This window comes from Brachypodium distachyon, chromosome 1, assembly GCF_000005505.3.
Source record: "Brachypodium distachyon strain Bd21 chromosome 1, Brachypodium_distachyon_v3.0, whole genome shotgun sequence".
Lineage (NCBI taxonomy): Eukaryota > Viridiplantae > Streptophyta > Magnoliopsida > Poales > Poaceae > Brachypodium > Brachypodium distachyon.
Genome location: NC_016131.3, coordinates 16,325,459 through 16,339,401, shown reverse-complemented (window position 1 = coordinate 16,339,401; position 13,943 = coordinate 16,325,459). Strand labels below are relative to the sequence as shown.

At 46.8% G+C, this 13,943-nt stretch overlaps 4 protein-coding genes across 8 annotated transcripts; 3 read left to right on the top strand and 1 right to left on the bottom strand.

Annotated features, from left to right (window-relative positions):
• Nucleotides 1-19: 19 nt before the first annotated feature.
• LOC100825355 lies at nt 20-1,435 on the top strand. Its single transcript, XM_003559872.4, has 4 exons — nt 20-367; nt 447-641; nt 758-955; nt 1,039-1,435. The coding sequence occupies exons 1-4, from the start codon at nt 89-91 to the stop codon at nt 1,165-1,167; spliced, it is 801 nt and encodes a 266-aa protein (XP_003559920.1). The 5' UTR covers nt 20-88; the 3' UTR covers nt 1,168-1,435.
• Nucleotides 1,436-1,669: 234 nt separating this feature from the next.
• Nucleotides 1,670-5,073, top strand: LOC100830492 (UDP-galactose/UDP-glucose transporter 3). The gene is made up of 7 exons (XM_003562574.4): nt 1,670-2,125; nt 2,236-2,333; nt 2,428-2,564; nt 2,877-2,907; nt 3,820-3,923; nt 4,259-4,380; nt 4,461-5,073. The coding sequence occupies exons 1-7, from the start codon at nt 1,974-1,976 to the stop codon at nt 4,879-4,881; spliced, it is 1,065 nt and encodes a 354-aa protein (XP_003562622.1). The 5' UTR covers nt 1,670-1,973; the 3' UTR covers nt 4,882-5,073.
• A 322-nt stretch (nt 5,074-5,395) lies between these two features.
• LOC100825050 (glucan endo-1,3-beta-glucosidase 4) lies at nt 5,396-8,307 on the bottom strand. 5 transcript variants are annotated; one of them, XM_024455099.1, is made up of 7 exons: nt 8,056-8,307; nt 7,862-7,962; nt 7,516-7,571; nt 6,716-6,828; nt 5,995-6,303; nt 5,879-5,906; nt 5,396-5,754 (listed from the first exon to the last, which is right to left on the bottom strand). In XM_024455099.1, exons 4-7 carry the CDS (start codon nt 6,783-6,785, stop codon nt 5,550-5,552), a joined length of 612 nt encoding a protein of 203 aa, XP_024310867.1. In that variant the 5' UTR covers nt 6,786-6,828; nt 7,516-7,571; nt 7,862-7,962; nt 8,056-8,307; the 3' UTR covers nt 5,396-5,549. The 5 variants fall into 5 exon arrangements, with proteins under 5 accessions (XP_024310867.1, XP_014753046.1, XP_010235123.1 ...); XM_014897560.2 differs by having other exon boundaries at nt 7,516-7,568; XM_010236821.3 differs by lacking the exon at nt 7,516-7,571 and having other exon boundaries at nt 6,716-6,840; nt 8,056-8,289.
• Nucleotides 8,308-9,412: 1,105 nt separating this feature from the next.
• LOC100830184 (serine/arginine-rich SC35-like splicing factor SCL33) lies at nt 9,413-12,472 on the top strand. The gene is made up of 6 exons (XM_003562573.3): nt 9,413-9,567; nt 10,462-10,616; nt 10,895-10,972; nt 11,682-11,840; nt 11,952-12,032; nt 12,143-12,472. Exons 2-6 carry the CDS (start codon nt 10,468-10,470, stop codon nt 12,291-12,293), a joined length of 618 nt encoding a protein of 205 aa, XP_003562621.1. The 5' UTR covers nt 9,413-9,567; nt 10,462-10,467; the 3' UTR covers nt 12,294-12,472.
• The last annotated feature ends 1,471 nt before the right edge of the window (nt 12,473-13,943 follow it).

The following is a 13,943-nucleotide window of genomic DNA, read 5'->3' as shown; positions in this document are numbered from 1 at the left end:
GAGACACGTGGCTTTTCGTGGCTTTTGTCCCTACTCTCTACCCCCGTCACTCGAGGAAGAAAGGAGTGGTCTCCGTTGGCCGCGCGCTATGGGCATCGGAGCACTGCAGCCGGCGGCGGCCATGGCCCCGGCCGCCACTGCCTCGAACGCAGCCCCCCGAATCCACCATCGTCCGTGGACGCGCGCTGCCGCCCCTAGGACTCTGGTCTGCAACGCGGGATCAGGTTCTTCTAACACCGGCGCTCCGCCGCAGCCGCGGACGACGAGGGGCCGCTTCGCCGCGACCACGGCGGCCGGGGCGGCTCCGGACGCCGTGACGTACTCCTCCAGCATAGACACCGACATGCCCCTCTACGAGCCCCCCGGGGTAAGCCAGCATCGGCATCGGCATCGGCACGATTTGGGGGGTTTGGGGATGGGGACTCGGGGCTGATTAGGGTTTGCAGGTGTCGTTCGACGAGTACCTCGAGGACCGGCCCCGCGTGTTCCGCGCCATGTTCCCCGACGAGGGCCGGAGCCAGCGGCTGGGCGACGACCACTGGAGGGTCCGGATGCTGCCGCTCGAGTTCCTCCTCATCACCGTGCACCCCGTCGTCGTCATGCAGCTCCGCAACCGCGGCCGCGCGCTCCACCTCCGCATCGTGCGTTCCGTATTTCCGTATACCTGCAATTCGAATGGCTAGACACCTATGATAGATGATGATCTACGCACGATTTGCAACGAGGTGAAGTGGAATTTGTGGATTTGTGGATGCAGACGGAGTGGGAGCTGAGGGGGCTGGATAGCGGCTACACGCCGGCGAGCTTCGACCTGGGGGTGCGGGGCTCGCTCTACGCCGACAGGTCGGGCGGGGGATCCCGGCTCAGGGGCCACCTCGAGATCTCCATCACCGCCGTCCTCCCGCCGCCGCTGCGGCTCGTGCCGGACGGCGTCCTGCGAGGCGTCGCCGAGTCGGTAAGCTCTGTTCTGTTCTGTTGTTCTGGCCAGGAGAATCCATCCATAAAGCTTTAGCAAAAATGCATTTCTGGAGCGCGCAGGTTCTGTCGACGCTGGCCGAGAAGATGAAGCGGGATGTGGACGTCGGCCTCGTCGCCGACTTCCGGATGTTCCGGATGGAGAAGGCGGCTTCCAGAGCCACCGGAACGGCTGTCGCCAGAGCAGAGTAGTAGCAGACAGAGAAAGCCTGAAGGCTCGTCAAGTTTTCTTCTGACCAAAAGTTTGTTTTCCTCCGGCGGTTTGAGAAATGCATCTTTGTATAGAGCATGGATTGGTACTACTACGTTTTTCCCGGCAGCAGCGAATCTTAAACCGAAATGCAAGGTCTCTAATCCATGAATGATGTACAGAGTTTTTTCTTTTTCCAAATCTCTTGTATAGAGCATGGAATACATGTACTCCGTATTACGCTTTTTTCCGGCAGCAGCGAATCTTAAACCAAATGCGAAGGTTTCATGTGCTTCCTTCGTCCAACAAAATAAACACTAAGTCATGTCTAAGATATATCTAAATTTTGACAAATTTAAAACATTTTTTGTTGGACGAAGAAAGTACATAGTTTTTTCTTTTTCCAAATCTCATTTCCAAATCTCATGTACGGAGTTTTTTTCTTTTTCCAAATCTCATGTACGGAGTATGATCCAGTCTAACGTTTACACCCAATTTATTCCCGTTTTTCTTCTTTTCCTTGTGCCGCACCGCACCCCCTCCCCTCGCTCGTCTTCGCCGCCATCCCTCCCTCCTTCTGGCCCATCCCGCTGCCGAGCGCCGCCCCAGCCCCCTCGCCCGTCTTCCTCCTCGCGCGAGCGCCGCACCGCCAGTTGGTCTCCCCTTGGACTCTCACGCTCCGACCGTTTTTCCTCCCATTACCCCACGAACGGATTCCGCCTAGCTGCCCGTTTCATCTCCTTAATTTTCTTCAATTCGTAAAAATCAAGGTAGGGCGGCCCTACTGGATCCTTCGCCTGTGGGCTCCATGGTGTCCGTGCGGAAGGGCCGCGGCGGAGTCCGAAGCCGCCCCCGCGTTGACGGCGGCGGCAGCCTGGCGTCGCGTGTGGCCGTGCTCGCCTTCTGCGTCGCTGGGATCTGGTCGGCCTACATCACGCAAGGCGTCCTCCAGGAAACGCTGTAAGCACCGTCTGCCTAGGCCTAGCCTTCCTTCCAGTCTCCAATGGCGTTCGCGACAGAGAGGATCCTCGGGCTCAGTTCCTCCTTGTTTCGTTTCTCTGGCGGCTCAGGTCGACGAAGCGGTTCGGGCCAGAGGCCCGGCGATTCGACCACCTCGCGTTCCTCAATTTCGCGCAGAACGTTGTCTGCTTCGTCTGGTCCTTCATAAGTGAGCATCCACACGGGCTCCGTTGTTGCATTTCACGGAATGTGGCCGTGATTTTGGACATGAAGGGTTCATATAACTTTGTTGATTCCTGCAGTGATTAAGCTGTGGTCGAGCGGTAGCAATCCTGCCGGGCGGGTGCCGCTTTCCAAGTTCTGGGGCGTCAGCATCACCAACACCATCGGCCCCACCATGGGGATCGAGGCGCTCAAGTACATCAGCTACCCGGCTCAGGTTAGGTTCCAGCTGCTTTTGCCATCTCAGCTTAGGTTCCAGTGGTCACCATTGCTGCACTCTGAATTTAACTGTAGTGATCCATGATCCTGAAAACACAGATCACCGAACACTGGATATCACGCTTATCCAGTATACAATATTGGGTACATTGATACTCTTCCAGCCTGTCATGGCAAGAACGCAAGACAGTGGAAACATGCATGCCTGTACTTAAAATGGAAGAAACATTGTTGTTTCTGTTTATATGAAATGATGCCAAAAACTAGTGGAGCTCAAGGGTCCTGAATTATTTTCTGTCTGCGTTAACAGGTCTTGGCAAAGTCTTCTAAGATGATTCCAGGTGAGTTTGCATATATCTATGCATACCATGAAGTTTATATTTACAGATTTTCTTGCATATGGATATATACGGCATATAATGGTTATCAATGTGTGCTTGGTATGCCAGTTCACTTCATCATTTAATGTGTAAAGAAAAGTACCCTTCTATATGAATATGCAAAAGCCTCTGTACCACTAGTGAAACTTTTGGAACTTCCATACAATTTTTGCCCGGTCAATAGTAGCAATTTTTCCTTGGGGAAGCTGCAAAGAGCACTTGTAGTATGTCGGCAGGGAGGACAGAACTGAGTTCACAAGTTGAAGTTTCCCCCCCATGAGATAGGAAACATGCACTAGCAGTGAGTCTTCTCTCAACTCGATCAAGGAGAGGGGAGAAGTCCTGGATCCGGGGTTTGGTAGTTCCTAGAGGCAAGCCCAAATAGGTAAAAGGCAGATCACCAATGACCCAACCAAAATTTTCAGCTAACTGCCCCACCAACTCACCATCAACAATCATGGGGATCAAAGAGGACTTATGATAATTAACCTGGAGGCCAGTAGAGATTGCATAATCCTCCAACAAACTAAGGAACCTGATCAACATACCAGAAGCACAGAACTATTTCAAATAACAATCATGCCACCAGAATTTCCCTCAGAAGGTGAAAAGGCAAAACTATCAAATCTCCTTGGGCAGAAGCGCCTAATATAAGACCTATGAGAGCTGTCAAATTTAGTTTCCTGAAGGCACACAACAGTGCACTGGCTCTCTTCTACTTTGTTGCGAATCACACGATGCTTATAATCAGAATTAATAGCCATATGCCCATATGCACAGTTTATGTTGAGGATAAACCTTTCATGTAATCATGCTTCTTAGACTAGACAGCACTGTACTTATTTTTTCTCATTATTAATTCATTCTGTACAGTTATGTTGATGGGGACTCTACTCTATGGTGTTAAGTATACACTTCCGGAGTACTTTTGCACCTTTCTTGTTGCTGGGGGCGTGTCATCCTTTGCATTGTTGAAGGTGAGGAGCTCTTCCATTTCATATATTGATCAACAACCAGCGATGAGCTAATCTTTGCATGCATCTGATAGTGCCCATGAACCTTGTACCGTCAATACCTGTTGCTGATTCTTTTATGTATATAGTATTAATCCTAAAAAGTAAATATGTCATGTTCCATACTGTTTTTTATTCTGATGAAATATGCACTAAAAGACAAACCAAATGATCTAAACCGTTATACCTAGGACTATGTGCAGCTAGCTTTATATGTATACCTCGGGAAAGAAAGACACATCAAAGTAACAATAACGTAATGTCACTTCTGAATATTTTGTTTGTTTTTACTAAATCAGACAAGCTCGAAGACTATCAAGAAGCTTGCCAACCCTAATGCTCCTCTTGGTTACGCATTGTGCTTCCTCAACTTAGCTTTTGATGGTTACACCAACTCCACCCAAGATTTATTAAAGTCCAGGTAACCATATCTGTCGATTCCATATCATATCAAAACTGTGATATTTTTTCCGAATAGAAAGTAATGTTGTGTTATTGCAGGTACCCCAAAACTAACCCTTGGGATATTATGCTTGGCATGAACCTCTGGGGGACCATATACAATACTGTAATTATGTTTGTGGCGCCATTACTACTCAGTAATTGGCCATACGCAAACGGTTTTGAGGCGGTGAGATTTTGCCAGCAGAACCCGGAGGTGGCCTGGGACATTCTCATGTTCTGCCTGTGTGGCGCCATGGGGCAGAATTTCATCTTCCTAACCATCAGCCGATTCGGCTCTCTTACTAACACTACCATCACTACCACGCGTAAATTCATGAGCATTGTCATCTCATCTGTTATCAGTGGCAATCCACTGTCCTTGGAGCAATGGGGAAGTGTTGTGATGGTCTTCTCTGGCCTCTCTCTCCAAATATATCTCAAATGGCAGAGGAAGAAGGGCAGAGACCACAAGGAATGAACTAAATTTTTATAAGCTTGTTCTGATTTGTAACTTCGATTGCACGCATTTTGCTGCCTAGATATCTGGGTGACCATTAGACATTACTGTAGCCCGTCAAAATTGTAGTCCCTCCGATCCATAATAAGTGTCGCTGGTTTAGTAGCTGACACTTATTATATATTATTGACTCATGCATCTTGAGATTACTCAGTCCAAATAGTCCTGTGTGAAGATGATGCCGACAAATTTTGTTCCTGTTGGAGCAAAATATATTACTCCATATGCAATTCTGTTCCACTAAACTTGGCAGTATCTTGTATGCAGACCTGGAATCCAGGTGCCAACAGAGATAATAATCTTTGCTCCCTCTTGTCCCTCTTGTGTCTTGTGTGGAGATGCTTAGGATTACTAGTGAAACACTAGATGCCTTTTTCGTCGAGTAGCCCATACCAATGCATCCAGCTCTTTCTAATCTTGCTGATCTGACAGCAGGTCTGGATAGAAGCCTAGTACAGCATTATGTGTCTAAAGCAAAAAAATCTGGCTGCGGTAAGCACTAGATACATACATCAAAATGAATTTTTTTTCTGTGACATGGTGTTGTTCTAAGAACAAAATTACAGGAGCACGAGAAATTCAATGCCATGATACGGAATTTACATAGAAGCAAGCGGGCGGCCGGATCCTCAGGAGAATAGGAAGACGACGAGCGGGATCATCAGCAGCAGCGCCCTGCGAGCGGCGGCCATGGCGCTGTCGGCGGCGTCGTACGGGGTGAAGGCGCTGCCGGGGCCCCCGCCGATGCCCGGCGTGAACGTCGACGACGGCGGGACCAGGGCGGAAGGCGCGCTCGCCGCCGGCGTCGTCGAGTTCGAGCCTCCCGCCATGGAACTGCAACATTCAATTCGCACGCGTCAGTCAGTCAAACAAGCTGCTCTGAACTTTCTCAGAGAAACGGCAAAACGCCTTGAAGTTGAGATCTGCGCGTGAAAGAAAGAAGGAAGGGGAAATTCACCTTCCGGCGAAGATGCACTGCCCGGAGCCTGCAACGAAGAAGAATCAGAAATTCAGAACCAATTAATTAGAGCTAGCGGAGCGAAGAACAGGGATGGGGATAGTTTGGTTTGTTACTGGGGTCGGTGGGGGTGGTGGTGGCGGTGCCGTCGAAGCTGCAGGTGGCGCCGGTGGCGGCGTTGCGGTGGTAGTAGTCGTTGTAGGCGTAGGAAGCCAGGGCCGGGAGGTTGTTCTGCTTGTAGCAGACGCCGCCGGGCTGGATCGCCGAGCAGTCGGCCCGGCCCGGCCCGCACGCGTAGTTGAGCCCGCGCTGCAGCGCCGCCGGGTCCGCGCTCTGGATCGCCACGCAGAACAGCCCGCCGGCCCCCGCCGCCAGCGACCGCCGCTTGCCTGTTTCTGCTTCTTCTGCCTCAGACGACAAGCTGCCTGTTAAACAGAAAACCGTCAGAGAAAACGGCTGTGTTCTTTGTCAGAATCTCTCAGCTGCTCAGGTCAGCTTGAGAGATTCTGATCCGTTGTCTAGGACCAAAATCTCATATGAAAGAGAGAAATCGATCTTGCGCAGGGTATTGTTTAACATGAAGAATCAATCCAGTACATGAGTACAGAAGTAGCTATTTGGATGAGTTGTTGAGGAGCGAAAAGGATGGCAAGCAATTGCAAGACACGATATGTTGCACTAAATGTCGTCCACAGCAGTTGTTCTCCACTTTATGGCGATGCGTTTCCATCCAAGGTCTGACTACACTAGGAATCTGAATAATGAAGGGAGCGAGACAGAAAGCAACGCCGATGCTACTGAAGCTAAAAGATGCAGCTACACAACACACGCGTATACCTGACGCGTTTGAGAGGATGACGAGGAGCAGAAGAAGAAGGCTGCATCCCTGAAATCTTCTGCACAACATCCTCGTACCACTGCCCCAGACCCCGATCTTCAGCAGTGTAGTCCTGCACGAAAACCTGCCCAAATTCAGAGACGTAGCATATGACATCGTGACAGATTAACATGGAGGCATGCATGCTTCTGATGCTATTCGACCATACTGCATGCTATATACCGATTACCGACATGATTAAGTACAAGTTCGAACTTTTGAACCAAACTGCACATTTTTTCTCGCAACGTAATAATGCACGCAACTTCAGTTAAGAGACGCGTTGGATGAAATTGAGAGGGGTGATAGTGAAACGCGCTGTCGCGGTAAGAGGTGCCAAGTTTCTAATAATCCGACTCTCGTATCGCTGTCGGAATTTGAGATTTTGTCGGCACGGGCTTATTTCTGCGATGTGTCTGATACTGAATGTCAATAATCTTGATAGGGATTTGCAGACGTGGAAGCATACTCGCTGGTAAATTGTAATCGGTCGATTGAAAAATGGAGCTAGGGCATTGGTTGGTGAAACTGAAACATCTAACTACAAGACGATGGTATGGGGGAAAAGATTCTCATCCTTGGCAAGAGCACAAACATGATTTGATTCCTTACAAATTTAAAGCCTTTGCTACTAATTAGTAAACATGTAAGTTTGCAGCATACATGTAAGGTAGATTTAAAACAAACCAAACCAACGGTGACAGACAACTAAGTTAAAATTCACAAGTTTGTGGACTGAAATCTGAACGAGAAAGAAAACCAAGCTCCGTGAAGCCTAAGCTGAAGCAAGCTGGATCATGTTGTTCAAAACACCTGCTACAGAGGTATTCGGGATAATTAGTTAAAGCTATGTACCCAAAAGAAAGAAATCATCAGAAGAAATCCAAGGATTCGAGAAGAAGTTCTATCTAACTAGAAGAGAAAATCCTGAAAAACAAAAGGTATTGACTGTACGCTGCTGTTCTAATCTAGGCATCAAGAACGAACAACAGAAAACCCCTTTCTCACTTCCAACGAAGAACAGAACAGGCAAATCCTTATCCAACGAAGAGAGACACGAGAGCCGCTAGAAGAAGAGAGAATCTAGCAGAATCATGCGTACGTACCTCAGCCACCACTGAATTAGTACTACTTGGTGCTAACAGCTGCCAAGAACAATCCCCTTATCGCCTTTTCGCTATGGATGGAAGCTCTGAACCCTCGAATCCTAAAAAAAGAAAGACGTAGATATGACCCTGCCCTGCCTTTTATTTGCCACCAAGTATGCATGTATGTATGGAGGCCAGTAATTAGGACTTACTGTCTTCCTCCAAATCACACAGATAAGAAGAAGCAGCGCACTCCAGTAATTAGTGTTGACAGACACTGCGAGGAGACCGTTCGAGAGAGAGAGGAAGAAGTGAACGGGGGTCGGTCGTCTGGGAGAGGAGGTAGTGTGACGGTTGAGAGGGCACAATCACGAAGAAACATCGAGTGAATAAAACAGTAAGGTTTATGGTGTGTGATCCTCTGGTGACGTGTGCATGTGTCCCCCCTTGTAGCAAGTCAGTGCACCGTGCTGGCATGCTGTACACACAAATCAGCAAGCCTTGATTAGAACACCTTTGCTATCCGACGGCAAATTAGCACACAGCTTATGTGTATACAGGTCCTGACTGGAGTACCTTATTTTCTTGGTTACTTGTACCAAGTGATCAATCGAACTACCAAAGAGTGGATTGATGGCAAGAACAAGCAACCGACCATCTTCAGATAAAATTTTCACCTCGACCGCACCGACCATCTTCCGATATGATTTCGGGGAAGTGAAAAAATTGCAATATATTAAAGAACCATAAATAGCTACTAGTACTACAGAAAAGGAGTCTTTTCTGTAGTACGAGCACACCGCCCAGATGACCAATAATAAACACGTGTTTGCACAAAGATCACGCACGTTAATTCATCTTAAATTTCCATTTAGCTACCATGCACGTCCTATTCAACTTGTAATTTCCAGAAAGGTACATAGGCAGAGAGGTTTGTATTTTCTTCTCCACACACGCTCTTTGCATCTTCTTGACTTCTTCTTTCTTATCTCTTGTTTCGTCTCTACGTGCCTGGAGGGTGTACACGTGGCATGAAGGAGGTGTAGTGGCATTCACACATAGGTAGGTAGTTGGCACTGCCGGCTGCCGCATCGAGCACGAACGAATTCGGCACGAACAGGGTGCCGCATTATCCAGACCACACACACACGCACAGGCCATTTCGGAGGCATTCTTCTCCACCGCTTCTTGGATTGCTACGCGCACGATGACACAATCTCAACCGGCAAGACTTCTTTTTTTTTCCTTCGTCCAGTTTATTGGCCGTTATGGTTTCTAGACTCATATTTTTTTTTTTGGCGTGATTCTAGACTCATATTAGAATTAGTGATTTGCAATTCAAACAGATTGAATGTCATCAAGTTTAGAGCTGTACAGCAATTCTGTCTCTGTAAACTAATCGACTAAAAAAACAAAGGAGCAATCCTGAAGCATACCAGCCCACCCATTTGCTGGGAATATCCACTTGGCCCAAACAGTTCGGCCCACAAGAGCCCAACCCAGTACCACCGTCCCGCCGCACCAGCGACGACACGTGTCCGCATCCAACGGCTGCGCCACATCGCCTCACTAAATAAAAAGCGGCGGCACGAGAGAGAGAGAAGAAGAAAAGGAAATCCCCACCGGTCTGGTCGGGAAGCTTCTGGACTCCAGACTAGAGGCGACGCCACTGATCTCCTCCTCCCATCGAGCGGCGCTCTCTGTTCGATCCCAAATCGTTCGCGGTAAGGCGTTCGCTCCATCTTCCCTGTACGGTGTCTGTGATTATTAGTTTGTTCACCTTTTGAAATCTTCACGATGTGTTGTGATTCCTGAAAGTATTTGAGGAATTCTTTTCCTCTGTTTGGCCCGTCCTGGTTGATGATTCCGCTTACGCTATGATACTAACCGAACGTGGGCGTGGATGGTTGGTTTGGTTAGTTGCGATGGGTAGGTCCCGGTGCTAGGCAATTTCGTGGTGCTGCTAATTGCGTTGGCAGCCGTTATTTCATCCTCACTTTTGTTTTTGGCTAAGATGAGGCGTGCCCTTATGTTGATTGGAGAAAATATTCTTGCTCATCGGCTGCGGACCTGATGTAGTTGTAGGCGATAGCCCAGCAGTACTAGTTGTTTTCTTATGTTTTGAAGATCAAACAACAATTGTGGAATGAGTATCCACGGAAGTCCTGCAAGTTGCTTTTAGGAAGGGAATTGTGTCATAAGACATGGAGAAGTGTCTCTTTTGACATCTCAAGTGGTGGAGATGCTGTTCCATGTCACCTAGAAATAGATATGAAAACTAAATTAGAAAATGTGTGCCCAATGGATGGTATCTTCTATTGGTGAAATTGTGGATCGCTTGGGTGTGAATGGGTTATCCTTTACCCCTTCCCAACCGAAGATAGCCTCTCTGTCTGACAACTCAGTGAAAATCCTATGTGACATCTCAAGTGTCATGTCCCTCCACTGTAAATGCCCTTAACGTTTGGTGCTTTATGTTTGGGCGTCAGATTATTCCTTGCTGAATGTGTTCCTTCTGCATACACTGTTAAATTAGAAAGTTTGGGAGGACTAACAAGGTGAATTTTTGTGGCACATTGAATTTGTAATGATAGTGCTTATCTTTGGTTTTATTCTAGATCAACATGGGAAGAGGCTACAGCTACAGTCCATCCCCACCACCAAGAAGCTACAGAGGAAGGGCACGCAGCCCAAGTCCCCGTGTTCGTTATGTGGGCCGAGGTAGAGATCTCCCAACCAGTCTTCTGGTCAGGAACCTTCGTCGGGACTGCAGGTAAGATTTTCTAAAAGCTTTTTCAGAATGTAAACGCAGCTGTGACATTATGTACCCATTCCATTTTGTGGCAAGGGTGTGTTCATCTTGAAGTAAGCTAGTTTTGTCTGTATTTACATGTGGTTTCGAGTATCACTTGGTTTTGATCCCATCTCTCTCACACACTCTTCTCCCAATCGTTCCTCTATTTCTTTGGTTGCGACTTTTTTGTCTGCATATAATGGGAATATCTTCTTCCCTCTTGGCCCTTTTTAATTCATCCTCCATCATGAATGCAGGCCAGAAGACCTTCGTCGGCCATTTGGACAATTTGGCCGCCTTAAAGATGTATATATTCCAAGGGATTACTATACTCGGTAAGACTATCTATCTGGACTATTGTTAGTTGCCTCTACATCTGGAGCTACAAGCATTTTATTAATCTAGTGGCAGTTTTATAGTTGTTATTTGAGCTGGGTAGGATAGCATAAATTGCTTTAGCCCTATGATAATGTTACATACAGAACCACTCATTGTTATATAATGCACTTTGTTTCTCAAGTACAAAATAGTAAAGTGCACTTTGGAGGGTAGTTTTTCTCTGTAAGGTAGTTGTTTGCGCTCTAGTTTTATTGGCAGAATTAGATACTTCTGTCAATCTGTTGAAATTAACAGTGGAAATAATTTTTTGAAGACAAGTCTTAAGAGTACCCTTGAAGAGAAGGGAAGCATAGAGAAGTTGCAAGTTAAGTAATGTGCTGTTAAAGATTATTGTGGAAGAGAAAGGAAGAAATAGATTTGCAAGTTAAGGGATGTGCAAGTAAGGTTACTGTTGAAGAGAACAGAAGATATAGTTACAGATTTAAGAGTTAAGAAGTGATGAAGAGTTTGAAGTCCGTATTAGAACTGTGGACAGTGCAAGGTCAGCAGCCGATTGACTACATTGTTAATTTGTCTGTGTTTGCAGTCTTTGAGAATTTGACTCTGCTTTGGTTGCTCTATATTCGGAAGAGCTTCTGTTATATTGCCATGGACCAGAGGCTTTATCCTTTTTGAAGGAGAGATGATTTATTTTCTTATTTACAGGGAGCCGCGAGGATTTGGCTTTGTCCAGTACTTTGATCCTGAAGATGCTGCTGATGCAAAATACTATATGGATGGGCAAGTTGTCCTTGGCAGGGAAATAGCTGTTGTTTTTGCGCAGGAGAACCGTAAGCATCCTTCTGAGATGAGAACCAGAGAAAGGTTTGCTGCTTCTTTCTTCCTATCACATCTAGCTACCCTGTCATCATTTCATTAGTTGATTCCCAAATAGTACATGGCCCTCTATTCATTACCTGTTTACACATCCTGCAGTAGCAGAGGTCGATCTTATGACCGGCGGCGCTCTCTTTCTCCAAGGGGCCGGTCGCCTTTCCGTGGCCGAAGCTACTCAAGGTATGTTCGATAAGATGGTTCCTTGCATCTGCAGGCTAGCTATGATCTTAAAGTTCTTCACTGTTTAATTGCCTGTTTGACGATACACTCTAAACCTGGCGTCTTCACAGGTCTCCATCGCCTCGGTACGAACGGCGCAGATTCAGAGAGGACTCCTACTCCCGCTCGCCTGTGGATGGCAGGTCGAGGAGCGGGAGTCCATTGCATGAGCATTACAGCAGGTCTGCGCAAAGAGAGAGGTCCATTTCTGCCAGTGGATGAAGTAGTGTCGTCCCAAAGTTTAGAACAGCAGTGAAGCTGAGTATTGTAGTTGCTATGCCTTTGAGAACTTTGTTATCTGTGGATCTTTGTTATCTGTGGATCTATGAGTCTTATGTATCGCTATGATGTACTTGTAAAAGTTTGTTGAGCTACGGTGCATTGTGCTTACGCTGAATTCAGAGTTTCGGTGGACGGTGGTGCAAATTGGGCCGCGTCACTCGAGTACCTGCATGGTGGGCTGGGCCCCGTGACCCGTCTGGCCGTGCTAGCAGAAATCTCGTTGGTTGAAAAACGAGCAGGAATTCTCAAAAAAGAAAAACGAGCAGAAAGTTGGTGACTAAAAAATAGTTGAAAGCATCCCCTAAAAAAAAAGTAGAAAGCTCAGGTTATATTTATAGATTGTTGCTAAAATATGTCATGCCATTATTTGATCTGGTCATGATTAAAAAAATATTTTTGTTTGATGAAAGCAAATATTTTGGCGTAGGCATTTTTTTGGCCCAAAGAAAAAACCCTAACACTAAACTCTAAAAAAAAGTTGCGATGCATGGCAATAGCACGCAGTATCCAAATTAACTCGACCGATCCCAAAGTCGCGTACCCCAGACACACACACAGCTACTACTACTCCATTTGTTTACTGTAATACTGTTACTCCTAGCTAGTACTACTACGTAGCTCGTTTAGACCTTGGGTCACGATCTTCTTCTTTTTTTGTAAAGACCTTGGGTCACGATCTCAGCTAAACCTTTTGCCGCAAAGAAGACGCGTGTTGACTCCATTGTTCCGGAGTGAAAACAATGTCGATCCATGGGAGGAGAGATTCGGTCAATTCGTTTAGTTAGCACATTAACATCCATCATCCATACATGTCCCTGGTATTGCAAAGGATAACTCCTGGTATTGTATTAGCATGGGTATACCACACGTCGCTGTCGTTTTGCTTACTTCATGCGAATTTCTTGTCTCAGAAAAGGCTGATTATATATATCCACAGGGCCATGGAATATATTCGCGCGGTCGTTGAGGTCACACATTACGTGATTAATTACTTATTACATGGTGCTTGCGAGACTGTTTGCCGACGCCCGTCCAGAAAAAGCCCGGTATCTATAAGCTACGTACCTTCTTCAGACTTCAGCTGTACGTCGAGTTGGGCATGATCAACTTTAAGCAAATATCCACTGAGGTACTGATTGATCCTTTGATCCAGTGGATTAACGGATGAGTTACAATCAGCGAACTGAACGTCAATTGCCATGTTTGGCCTTTAATTTGGGCTGTTCATCTCGTGGGCCGGCCTCCAATGATTATTCGGAAGTACGTATAGCAAGTTTGAGTGAGAAAGGCTTCCAAGAAAACTGCTTAAAACAGACACGAATGCAAAGTTCAACGGGAATTAGTACAATCTCTTGAGAATCCATATCGGAATCTCAAAGTCGCCCGCTCTTGTAAACCACATGCAGACTTTCGATGCCGTGTACCTTGGCAGGCTGGCAGCCAAGCCAGCAAACTGATCAGCAAGTACGTACGGAGTATATAATACACTATTATAGTCGTCCGAGATCTGTACGTACGTACATCGACAAGGATATATAGCGTGCACGATTTTGTATGGGCTATCCCACTACAAACCCACTGTTTACCGAA